This window comes from Paroedura picta, chromosome 2, assembly GCF_049243985.1.
Source record: "Paroedura picta isolate Pp20150507F chromosome 2, Ppicta_v3.0, whole genome shotgun sequence".
Lineage (NCBI taxonomy): Eukaryota > Metazoa > Chordata > Lepidosauria > Squamata > Gekkonidae > Paroedura > Paroedura picta.
Window position 1 is genome coordinate 31,174,475 of NC_135370.1, and position 13,068 is coordinate 31,187,542.

Genomic DNA, 13,068 nt, shown 5'->3' on the forward strand with positions numbered 1-13,068 from the left:
ACATCCCAAGGATTTGATCTGGAGGCCTTTGTGCCTCCACCTGTGCTCAATTAGTATGCAGATAAAGCCAGTATTACAAGTACGACATAATCCTGGAATAGTCTTTCATTCTAATGGGACCAACCTGGATAAATATTAGCCTCTGAGATGTCTCAGTGCCCAGAGAAAGCAAACAAAACAATGAGAACAGGATTGTTTACTAAAGCCATTGTCAGCTTTGTAACTGAGAACTTCCTTTTGAGGAACTGCAGGCCAGGCTTTCTCAACCAGGGTTTTGTGAAACCTTGGAGTTATTTGACAGCCCTGGAAGAGTTTCCTGAATGAGTGGGAGTTAATTATTTGTATATATATTTATAAATGCGTTAAATATTTATTGGGTGATACTCTGGTGCTGGAGAAGACTCTTCCGAGTCCCTTGGACTGTGAGGCAAACAAACCAGTCAGTCCTAGAGGAGATCAGCCCTGACTGCTCCTTAGAAGGCCAGATCCTGAAGATGAAGCTCAAATACTTTGGCCACCTCATGAGAAGGAAGGACTCCCTGGAGAAGAGCCTAATGCTGGGAGCGATCGAGGGCAAAAGAAGAATGGGACAACAGAGAATGAGGTGGCTGGATGGAGTCACTGAAGCAGTCGGTGTGAACTTAAATGGACTCCGGGGAATGGTAGGAAGGCCTGGAGGATCATTGTCCATGGGGTCGTGATGGGTCGGACACGACTTCGCACCTAACAACAACAACAACAAACGACAATTATGGTCATTGACCTACCCTCCCTTCCCAAAATAGCCAGTGATGGGCCTGGAGGGGGTGGGAAGGGGAGGGGCCCCGGGTGGGTGTGTACACAGCTTTGCTTCCCAGCCATATTCTGCACGACCGCACCACTTCTGAGGTTTCTTGAAGCCTGAAGAATGTTTCACAGGTTTCTCAGTGGTAAAAGAGCTTGGTAAAGGCTGTTCTAGGTGCAGAACAGTTTCAGAGAGCCAGCCAGCAGGGGGAGAAATCAACAGTGATATACCACATGTTTTTTTCCCTTGAAACCACTTGGTATACCTCCAAATACTAATCATGCCAAAAAAACCTATTTGCCAAAGTAATACCTACAAATATATGTCCCTTTCTACCATTTGTATGCTTCCAAATTTGATAGAGCAACTGTAAGATTCCCTCAAAAGGCTGAGAAGTTCAACAGTGACCAAGTCGGGGCTTCTCTTTCTAGGAATGGAACTGCACGGTGGAGGACTTAAAATCTGATGCGCTCAAGATCCTGTTTTCAGAGGAATATGCGGAGAAAGAGCACCTCAAGCTCTCGAATCAGAAAATAAATCTGCTGCAACAGGAGGTAAACCGTCATATGGAGGAAAAGGAAGCCTTGCTACAAGAGAGCAATGAGTTCTTCAGGGCAGCTAACAAGGTTAGTGAAAAGAGAATTCTGTAATGATGATCTCGGGTAGGTCTGAGCCAACATGGCCCTGCCCAATTTGCCATGCTGCCTGCAGGCTGTAAAGGTGTCCGTTTAGTGATTTGTGGGGAGAGCCAGGCTTGAACTGTCTTCCCCCCCCCCCTTTATCTGCAGCAGAGACAGGGTCCAACCTTTAGCACTATTTCCTTCTCCCTGCAATATCAATAAGAAAGGAAAGCATTGCCCTCACTCTCATTGGGTTTTCTGATAAAGTTATGTAGCCAATGGGATTTTGCTATAAAATCTGAAGCCAATTCTGAGTAAAGTTGATGCTGTCGTGTTGGCACCATGTCAGGGAGGGGGGGGGGGAATGGCACTAGGCGGTAGAGGTCAACATGATCAACACTGCTCTCAGAGCTTCCCCTTTAAGAGCACTTGGGTTTGATCCTAGCAGCTTTTCCATTGGTAGAAAAAGGAGGAGGGTCCAATTTCGACCACTGAAACGGCTGTCCTAGATATCATTGGAGACAAGGGGTATAGTATGGATGGGAATTGGGCAAGATGGAGCAGGAACTCCTGTAGGATCCTAATCCAAGGCTATATATATACCAGCAGTGTGAAAGTAGCTGACAAATACAACTGTGTCGTCTTTATGGAAGTAAAGTACTTGCTGATTGAGATTAGCTTCTCTAGGATCCTATTGATGCAGTAGTGTACCTAGCCTGTTTGGTGTCTAAGGCAGGCAGGCAAGTGGGGCTTGGTGATGTGGGGACAGGATCCCTGCAAAGTGCCCTTGGCTGCACGCCCTAGCCAATGAGGTATATGGCTGGCATCTGGTCACCACTGCTGTCATTGCCTGGGTCAGGGGAGATGGACCTGGCTTCTGGTGCTCCTTCTGCCACATCCCCCTGATTTCTGAGCTCTGAGATGAGATCTTGGCTACCTTGCTGCAATCTGGACCTTCACTGCACCCTCCCCTTCCAGGGGGCCACCACTCAAGTGAGGCCTGCCAGATCCTGGCGCCTACTGCGTTCCCTCATGTGAAGGCTGATTTGGTGCCAGCAGAGCCCCCAGTCCTGCCTGCTGCTACTGCTGTGGCCCTGTGACTCCTCTCCTGGTCCTCTCAGCTTGGCCTGCAGAGGGTGCATTGGCTCAGCAGCAGCCCCTGCACTGAGGCCGCCCCATGTCCCTGGCCGCTCCTGCATCATCAAGCCCCACCCAACATCCTGACTCAGTTTTTATGGCTGTGCCCCCCATCAACTGGAGCCCAGGCCACGTGCCCTGGCTGCCCCACCCTAGATACACCATGGATTGAAGGAGGGCAGGAAGAGGAAGTGATTCATTGGAACCATGTGAGTAGCTGCCTCCTGCCTATGGAGCTGCCTCTATAAGGGAGAATCAAACAATTTTTACATACTTATGATTGCTTTATTTCCCATTCCTGACTTGGTTTAAGTGCTTTCATTTGCATATGTTTCTATGCTGGCAACCAAAGCCAGGGGGAAAAGTCCCAGGATTTTTTGCTTGTAGTAGTTTATACTCTAAGCACCAGGGGGAGCAATTAGCATACTGTTGCTCAGTGTTTGATTGTGCATTGAAAGTCCAATTAAAATGACGAAGGTCTTCCAGAAGTGCTACACTGCTTATTGAGGTTTCTGTAGCTCCAACCCCCAACAAGCAGGAAACTAATCTCGTAATACTATATTTCTGAATGCTCCTCAGTTGAGAAGTTTTGTGGATCGCACGTTGACGTTTCACTCAGCCCAACTTAGTATATAAGTCCTCTGTTTATTCAGTTTAGTGGATTTTAAAAGTATTTTCCTAAACTTCCATCCCAGCTATGTCTTCGGGATACCTCACAAATTCATTTTGACATAGTTTAATTGGAATCTTTATCTGGTCGCTTTATGGCATGAGTTGGATCCTGATAGTTTCTCCCCCTTCTGATTTCCCCGGCTTTAGTGTAGCCACCATCCCATGTGGTTTTTGCCCACACAGGCCCCTCAGCACCCAGAATACCATTTCGGTAGTCAAAAAGCTCCTGTTGATAAATAGGTTGGATACAGCCCCATCATCTCTTTTCACGTAACTTACAAGAGAGAAGAAAAATCAAAGACCTTCTTACATGCTGTCAATGTCCTGTCGAATTCCCCGTCAATGCCCCTGCTCCTCATAAATGTACCTGCCACCGCCTCCCAGTACTCTGAGGGCCCAGGCAATCCTGTTTGAAGGTATGAGTGCTTGCCATTGTTGGTTTTCTGGGCAATGGCATTTCTCCCTTTCAGGTGGATCCTTGTAAAGGATCATGGGCACTCTCTGCCAAATATCTGCCCCAGTTCTCCAGGGCTTTTTATGGGAGTTATTCTGCTGTTGTGATCCACCTTGAGTCCCAGGAGGAAGCTGGACTGTACAACAACAACAGGAAGGAAAGATGGCAGATGTATTCTGTGCAGGGATATAAAAAATTTATATATATTGTCAGTCACTAAACCGGATGCAGCCAGGTTTGTTAGTTTTTTAAAACTAAATTGCAGCTGTCCTGCCAGGATCCAACCATTCTCCCACCCCACAGGAAACAATGCATAGGATGGTGCTGGGGGGGGGGGCTTACTTGGGAGGTCTGTAAAATCAAACTGGTTGTCCATTCTTCTTGAAAGTTAGCCCATACTTAGATTAGAGGGAGGACTGTGTTTTGTGCAAATTTCGTGCCACGGTTTTTAAAAACGGCTGCACCACACCCTGGAATTGGTTCCCCCATGGGAAATAAGAGTCCCAACATTCTGGAACCCAAGAAAAGGCACCGATCTGAATCCTGAATTGGTACTGTCCCACATAAAAACCAGGAATAAACAGTAACGTTGTCCTCCTGTAATCCCAGATCCAAAACTATAACATTTTTTATCAGAACACATTCCTAGCACCTGAAGTTATCAAGCATCTTATCAGATAACTTTGCAGCACACATCCCCAATTCATTCTTTGTCTCTTGAGGAGGTTGCCTTATATTAGGGGTGGCCAAACTGTGGCTCATGGGGACTGTAGTCCATGGACACCTGGAGAACCACAGTTTCACCACCACTGTCTTATACTGACACACTTTTACTCTACCTTGCTCAGTATTGCCTAACTACTTGAATGTAGGGAGCGCCACAATATAGGTCAGGCAGTACCTCCACCCCACCCCACAACAGCAATCCACATTGTGACAGCAGTGTCACCAAAGACACCGTTATCTCAACACTGATGATAATGGTGGGGATGGTAAGAAAGAAATGATAAAGCATGGAGGAGCCCCCATCACTACCACCATTTGATCCAGCCATCCCTTTAGGACAGCCTTTCTCAACTTGTTTACAGTTGAGAGCCCCCTGAAACATTCTTCCGACTTCTAGAAACCCCAGAAGTGTCACAATCGTGCCAAATATGGTCGGGAAGCATAACTGTGTATGTACTTACCCAGGGCCCCTCCTCTTCCCCTGCCCAGGCCCATCAGTGGTCCGGGGGGGGGGGGCTGCTTGACATGCCCATATATGGTCATATCGCCTGATAAATGTTAAATCCCGTCCATGAAGGAGACCCTTCCAGGGCCGTCAAACGCTCCAGAGTTTCATGAAACCCTGGTTGAGAGAGCCTACTTTCGGATTACAAGAACACCGACTTCCATCAGTGGGGTACAAACACGGATGATGTGATTCTTTTATCATTTTCCGGTCCAGCAGACATTGAAAAATTGCACAGTCCGGGTGGCGACCTTAATTAATATTTGGAAACGTGCTTGGCGGAGCCTGTCTGCGGTTTCTTCCTCGACTCTGCTTCAAGGCCCCGTGGTGTAAGCGGAGGCTATAGAAGGAAATTGTCTTCCGTGAAAGCCAGTGCCTGCCTTTCCAGAAACAGAAGACACCTTCACAACATTTTATAGTCATTTCAAAGTTATTCTACTGACGCCTTTTATCTCTCTTGACGCCTCCCGAGTTCTGCTGCAACAGATAAATGAGGAATTTTATTTCTCTCTTATTAATCAAGAGCACACACAGTACTGCTTGAGGTGCTTTTAAAAGTAAAATACAGATTCTTTCTGAAACAAAAACATTCAGATAGGTGGATTAGGTTAACAAAACGTTGAGTTTAGCTGGAGAATAGAGCTATTATGGTAAGTGTCGTGTTACGTTGAGCTGGCACCATTTGTGAAACGGTAGCGCTATGAGAGGATCATCTTGTCAACCAAAAGGGCCTTGCAGCTGTCGTGGAAAAACCTGTCTCAGTGACAAGCAATCTTGAAACATCCTTCTGGGCATTAGCCCTATTGAAATTAATCAGAGGGTTTGGGAGCCATGTGGAGCACGATGGTTCTGTCTTCTAGCCCAGCAGTCCGCAAGCTTACGCTCGCTGCGGACCGCTGTGGCGTAGTGGGGGGAGAGGGCGGCCCGGGGGCCCGCGCACACGTGGCAGCCCCAGCGCAAACGCGCATGCGCGGACTGCCGTGCACGCGCGTTTGTGCCCGGCAGTCCGCGCATGTGCGTTTGCACCGCCGCCATGCCGGCGGCCGTGGCTCCCCCTCCCAGCCCCTCTGGGCCACGAGCAAATCGGCCACTAAAGCAAGCTTATCTTCCCTCCCCTCCCGAAATAAGTAGCTTGCCGGGCTGCGGGCTAATCGGCTGCTTTGGCGGCCGATTTGCTCGCGGCCTGGCGAGCTTCTCGCTTCGGGGGGGAGGGAAGAAGGAGCCGCGGCCCGGCGCCAAGGCCTTCGCGGCCTGGCACTGGGCTGCGGCCCGCGGGTTGGGGACCACTGTTCTAGCCCAATCATATACATGTTTACACGGAAGTCAATAAAACTCTGCAACATAATCCAGCTTGGTGTACTGGTTAAGAGTGGTGGCTTCTTCTCTGGCAAGCTGGGTTTGATTCCCTGCTTCTCCTCCACACGCTGGGTGGCCTTGGGCTCGTCACAGCCCTGATAGAGCTGTTCTGGCAAAGCAGTAATATTAGGGTACCTTCAGACTCACCTCCCTCACAGGGTGACTGTTGTGGGGAGAGGAAAGGGAAGGACATTGTAAGCTGCTTTGAGACTCCTTCGAGGACAGAAAAGCAGCATATAAGAATAAACTCTTCTTCTTCTTCCTCTTCTTCTTCTTGATTATAACCCAGGCCTTCATGCTGGAAACAAAAGATAGACATATAGATTTGTAGTTCAGCTGTAAATTGTACATGCTTCCTGATTAGTACGTGTACTGCAAATGCCAATAATATTACCCAACAGACTTGAGCAGAGATTCTGAGAAGCTCCTGAAAGCATTTACTTTTTCTGTTGGCCTTAGTCGTAGAATCATAGAGTTGGAAGGGATCTCCAGGGCCATCTAGTCCAACTCCCTGCGGAATGCAGGAGATTGACAGCTACCTGCCCACCCACAGCGACCCCAGTTCCATGCTCAGATGATGCCCCCTCCAAGTCCCAGGCCAATGTGGCCTGGAAGAAATTCACTTCCCGATCCCAAAGTGGCGATTGGAATTTCCTTGGGCATGCGAGAAAGGACCAGAAGCGCATTGACACAGTCCCTCCTACTCACCCACTCACAGTCTGCCTAGGTTCACAGAATCAGCATTTCTGCCAGATGGACATCTAGCCTCTGCTTTAAAACTTCCAAAGAAACAGCTGTGTTGATTGCTCAGCTGTTCATACCTCCTGTTCTCCATGAAGCTCATAGTGTGGTGGACCTGGTCCGCTATGTTTCCTTTGCATAACTTTATGAGGCGGGAGGGAAGTGACTGGCCCAAAGTCACTAAGTCTCTTCTTTACGTGCTTTGACCTTCTAACTGGACATAAACCACTGTACTATTGGCATGCCTATCCTCTGCCTAGTAGATCTTCTTGTCCACCACATTGGGCTGGCACTAAAATCCAAGGTACTGATCAGCTTTAGTGTCAGGCCACAGAATACCTCTACTGGTGATTTTAGTCTACAGTTGATTAGTCTGGGGAAAAGAAAGCAGACAAGGGAATCACAGAAACCTGCATTGCCATTGATTTACTACTATGATGATATCAGCCATTCAGTCATGTCCAATTCTTGGCGATCCTATGGCTCAGCTGCCTCCACCTTTTCCAATCTTGCACCGCTTCATTTAGTTGCATAATGCTCTGGTCCATTTGGATCGTCTCTAACCCCCGTGTTCTTTGTTGTTACGGTTTCCTTTTACCACTGACCAGTCCTAGCATAATTGCTCTCTCCATTGAGTTGGATCGCATGATATGGCCAGAGTAAGTGAGTCGGAGTTTTGTGATTTTGCCTTCCAGTGATAGATCAGGCTTTACGCGCTCTGGTATTTCCTACTTTTTTGCTGTCCATGGAATCTGCAGAAGCCTTCTCCATGCTAGAGTTCAAACAAATCAACTCTCCTCCGATTTACTATCGCCCACAGCAATTACTGCACTGCTCCCCACATCCTTCTCTTTGGTCTACTTGGACTGGTAGAATCTCTGCCCTACAAAGGGCCCTGGAGAGAGAACGTACTGTTTCTACGACCACTTTTCCCCCTGACATTTACTTCACAACTGGGGATATATTCTGAGCATAGTTGTTGTCTCTCCCTCGCACCACAGCCTTCATGGCCTGAATCTTGTACAACGCTTAGAAAAATGTCTACGTTGTGAAATCAAAAAGCTGATAATTTGTATCCTGACATTTACCTAAATAGCATTTCCCTGCCTGTCTCTGCTGCCCTTTTTGCGGATGATACTTCACTTCCCTCTCACGCCTGTATCAGAAAACTCTGCCTGCGATAAAGGAAAATCCGATAATATGGAAAACAATGTTATCAATGGGGATTATCTGTGCACGCTGCCACAATCCAAATAACATACCTGCGTATTCTGGGTCATCTGGGTCAGCTTGCAAGGACGACATTTTGTTTGTAAGGAAAATAAAATGTCTTCATACTTGGATGTTCAAGTTTTTGATGGTAATATAGACATTTTGATCCAGAGCTCCGGGAGCAGAGCAATGGATTGTGGGCCTCGGCATTTTCTTTAGCGGAGGACACAACCCAGCAGTATGCATAAAAAACTTCCTCATTTATTCAGGTGGACTGGCAGGTGGATTCAGCCTGCACATTGGAGCCCTGCTATACAGGATCCCTGCTGAAAGTTCTTCTGTGCCATGGAAGAAGAAGAGTTTGTTTTTTATACCCCGCATTTCACAGCCCAAAGGAGTCACAAAGCAGCTTACAATCGGCTTCCCTTCCTCTCCCCATAACAGGCACCTTGTGAGGGAGGAGGGGCAGAGAGAGCCCTGACAGGACTGCTTTGTGAGACCGATTCCACTGGGGGGGGGGGAGGCAAGGCCAGGGCTAATCCCCACTTCCACGTGACATTGGTACCAGCCCAGCCCCTTCCTGGCCCTGGCTCACTTTAGGCCCTCCATTGCCCCATGGAAAGGAAATGCTGATAATCCGCATTTCTTTTTTCCCCGCAGGCACCATCAGCAACCATGCTGGCCCAGGCCCATGTGGACGGGGCATCCCAGCACGGACAAGAAATGACCCATTTGTCTCAGCAGTGTGGTGCTGAATGGGGCATTATTTTAAAATTTGGGTTGTGTTATTACACAATCCCACCTTCGTACAATTTTTTTTTAACACTGTCCCTCCACTGTGCAGCGGAACCTTTCCGCCCTGGCAGCGTTGTGGGGGTGCAGAAAAATGGGATATAAAAACCAACTCTTCTTCTTATAAACCTTCCCTTCCAGTGCAGGTTAGGATGAGCGACAACATAATAATATAGATTCAAGTGTAAGGTGACCAGATTTTAACATTGGTAAAGCCCATTGACCTGGGGGGGGGGTCTTGATTAAAATTTTGGTCTATATGGAGCAACAAAAAGTTTTATAGAACGCATAGAATGCAAAAATAGTATTGTAATATCTTTAAACGTCCCGCGGTGCAGGGCACCGCAGACTAAATAAAGTAGTAAGGGCTTGTGGGGAGAAGTTAGGGCGGGATCCGTCTGGGATAAAAACTCGGAGAGGGCCAACCAGGGGCCAAGTGGCCAATTGGGAGGCGCGCTATGTGCGCCTCCCTATTGGCCACTTGGCCCGTCCCGGACTACCTGCACACACTCCGTCCCCATATGGCTCGCTGCCAGGAAAGGAGCAGGGTGGGCGCGTCGAAGACGCGGCCGCCCTGCTCCTTTCCCGGCAGCGAACCATCGCCCTTCCCTCCCCAGCACGACTCCCCGCCGCCTCGCCTACAGATGGCCCCGCCGCCCTGCTGCCTCCCCGACTAGCGGCATGCCAAGCCACTTCCCCCCATCTCTGTGGCCCGCAAACGACCTCCTCTGCCGCCAAATCGATCTGCCACGCCACCAACGCCAACGGGACCATCCCCGCCCAGACTCTCCAACGCCGACCCGCCCGCTCGATCCCGTTGCTCGAAACAAGATGGCGGCCTCGCCCCCTCGCCCTGACACACCGCTAATGCTCCCTCTCCCTCCTCTTCCCACCATGGCGACGGTGGGTCTCCCCCGCTCGCGACCACAGCAACAAACGCCTAGCGCCCACTGTATTCGGCCTACAGCGGGCTTAAATTCTAGTATATATATATATATTTAATTTCAACATAAGTACATTTTGCCAGGTACCCCCAGATGTCCCTCCAAAAGTGGGACAATCTGGTCACCTTAGTCAAGTAGGTAGCCGTGTTGGTCTGAAGTAGTACAACAAAATCAGAGTCCAATAACACCTTTAAAACCAACAAAGATTTATTCCATTAGTCTGAGGAAACCTCCATGCACTCGAAAACTCATGCCTTGAATAAATCTTTGTTGGTCTTAAAGGTGCTTCTGGACTCTGATGTTGTTGTACATAATAATGCGACAGTAATATCGTAAAATCATCTCAGTTCCCCCGCTAGTTTTGACAGAGGGCTGTTTAGTGTTCTCAGAGTGGGCTTCTCTCAGTTCCTAGAAATGTGGCCAACACTTCTTGATGGTCTCTCCAGGCCCTGACCATAGGCCTGGTGGAACAGTTCTTTCTTACAGGTCTTGCAGAATGGGTTAAGGCCTCTCAGGGCTTTGATCTCTTTCAGCAGGGTGTTCCACCAGTCTGAGACCAAGGCCGAAAAGGCCCTAACCCTGGTCGAGGCCCATTTCAACTCCAGTGGGCCAGAGATTGTAAGCAGATTTCGGTCTGTTGATCTTAACACTCATTAGGGAAAAGGCTGTCCTGTAGATTTGCCAGTTCCGGACTGTTTAGGGTGGCTTTCTCAACCAGGTTTTCATGAAACCCTGGGGTTTCCTGATGGCCCTGGAAGGGTTAACTGAAAGGGTGAGAGTTAATATGTATGTATGTATGTATGTATATATATACATACACATATATATATATATATTGTAAAAACAATGTTAAATAGGGTGACATGACATTATATGGTTATGTTTACCTGTCCTCCCAAAATGGCCAATGACAGGCTTGGAAGGGGTGGGAATGGGAGGGACCCCGGGTGGACATTTACACAGCTGTGCTTCCCAACCATATTCTGCATGATCCTGCCACTTCCGGGGTTTGTCGAAGCCTGAAGAATGTTTCAGGGAGTTCTCAAAAGTAAAAAAAAAATGAGAAAGGCTGGTTAAGGGCTTTAAAGGTTAACACCAAAGTCTTGAACCTGATCCAGTCCCCAATCTGGAGCCAATGCAGCTGGGCAAGTTCTGGTGTCATGTGTGCAGTCCACTGGGTTCCTGAGAATACCTGTGCGGCTGCATTTTAATGATCTAGATGAGGGGGTGGAAGGACTACTCATCAAGTTTGCAGATGACACCAAATTGGGAGGACTGGCAAATACTCCGGAAGATAGAGACAGAGTTCAACAAGATCTGAACACAATGGAAAAATGGGCAAATGAGAACAAGATGCAATTTAATAAAGATAAGTGTAAAGTTCTGCATCTGGGTCAGAAAAATGAAAAGCATGCCTACTGGATGGGGGATACGCTTCTAGGTAACACTGTGTGTGAACGAGACCTTGGGGTACTTGTGGATTGTAAACTAAACATGAGCAGGCAGTGTGATGCAGCGGTAAAAAAGGTGAATGCCATTTTGGGCTGTATCAACAGGGGCATCACATCAAAATCACAAGATGTCATAGTCCCATTGTATACGGCACTGGTCAGACCACACCTGGAGTACTGTGTGCAGTTCTGGAGGCCTCACTTCAAGAAGGACGTAGATAAAATTGAAAGGGTACAGAGGAGAGCGACGAGGATGATCTGGGGCCAACGGACCAAGCCCTATGAAGATAGGTTGAGGGACTTGGGAATGTTCAGCCTGGAGAAAAGGAGGTTGAGAGGGGACATGATAGCCCTCTTTAAGTATTTGAAAGGTTGTCATTTGGAGGAGGGCAGGATGCTGTTCCCATTGGACACACAGTAATGGGTTTAAACTACAAGTACAACGATATAGGCTATGTATCAGGAAAAAACTTTTCACAGTCAGAGTAGTTCAGCAGTGGAATAGGCTGCCTAAGGAGGTGGTGAGCTCCCCCTCACTGGCAGTCTTCAAGCAAAGGTTGGATACACACTATTCTTGGATGCTTTAGGATGCTTTGGACTGAACCTGCATTGAGCAGGGGGTTGGACTAGATGGCCTGTATGGCCCCTTCCAACTCTATGATTCTATGTTTCAATTTTCCTAAATAATTAGCTCTATGCAATTTCTTCCTTTCTAAAGATGGATAACGTCCTTGGAAATGTTGAGGCTTCCCTAAAGCTTCTGGACTCTGAAAGTTTAAGTTTGCCTATATTGGCACTAAAGCACGAGGAACTGCAGAAAGAAATTAAAGAAGGGTCAGAGGATACCCTGCAGAAGGGACATGCCTTGCTTAGTAAAGGCAAAGCCAACAGGTAAGTTAAGTATGTACATTAAGACCCTTACGTTTTGTGCACCTGCACTGGTACACGTGTAGTGGTGCCTCTCAAATTTGTTGCATTGAGACGGATGTTATTTCCTTCGTATTTATCCTTAGGAATGTTCTGAGTGAAAGTTTCAGAAGGTGATAAGCTGGAGTATTGGAAATAAAGGAATTGGGCATAGATTTCCCAACAGACCCCAGCTCTACAGGTTATTCCCTCCCCCAATCTCCCTCCTGTCAGAGACTGAGGAGCTGGGAAAATATGACCTCCGTAGTGGCTGCTCTAGGAATGTCCTCTCCTTTCTGTGTTCTTTACCATAGAGAGTAGGAGAAATACCTAGAGAATCACTTGGAAGTGACATCATATCCTCCTTAAACTCCACTCTTCCCAGGCACTGCCTCCCAGATTTCCTAGCATTGGCCTGACAACGTTGAGAACCAGTGCTGGGAACCAGATTTCATAAATTTGCCTCCCCAAATCCATTTAGGATTGGAGCCTGACTTTTTATTCCAGTCAGTTCCTAAATGGATTACTGTTGTTCATTCCTTCACAGACCTCTTCCTCACCTGCTTATTTCATCCGAAAACCTACTGAAGTAGGAGATAGTACTGGGGAAATCTCTATGGTTTATTAACAATATTAGAGCCTCACAGTGCAATGAGCATGAGTAACAGGGTTACCAGATGCCCGTTGGGAGCAGCAAATCCCCATCCCACACTGGTGTTCAGTTGAGCAGTGGGAGGACGAGTAGTAAATGGTGTTGTGCAATACTAT

The 13,068-nt window shown here is 47.8% G+C and overlaps 1 protein-coding gene across 7 annotated transcripts in view; it reads left to right on the forward strand.

Annotated features, from left to right (window-relative positions):
- The window catches only part of CCDC141 (coiled-coil domain containing 141), a 190,201-nt gene that overhangs the window by 102,679 nt on the left and 74,454 nt on the right, over positions 1-13,068 (forward strand). For all 7 annotated transcript variants that reach the window (XR_013228011.1, XM_077319571.1, XM_077319574.1 and 4 more), the window contains 2 exons: positions 1,216-1,410; positions 12,113-12,285. Coding sequence is in view for 6 of the 7 variants with exons in the window: in XM_077319571.1 (XP_077175686.1) it covers positions 1,216-1,410; positions 12,113-12,285 (368 nt within the window). In the remaining variant the exon portion in view is untranslated. The remainder of the gene's footprint in view (positions 1-1,215; positions 1,411-12,112; positions 12,286-13,068) is intronic.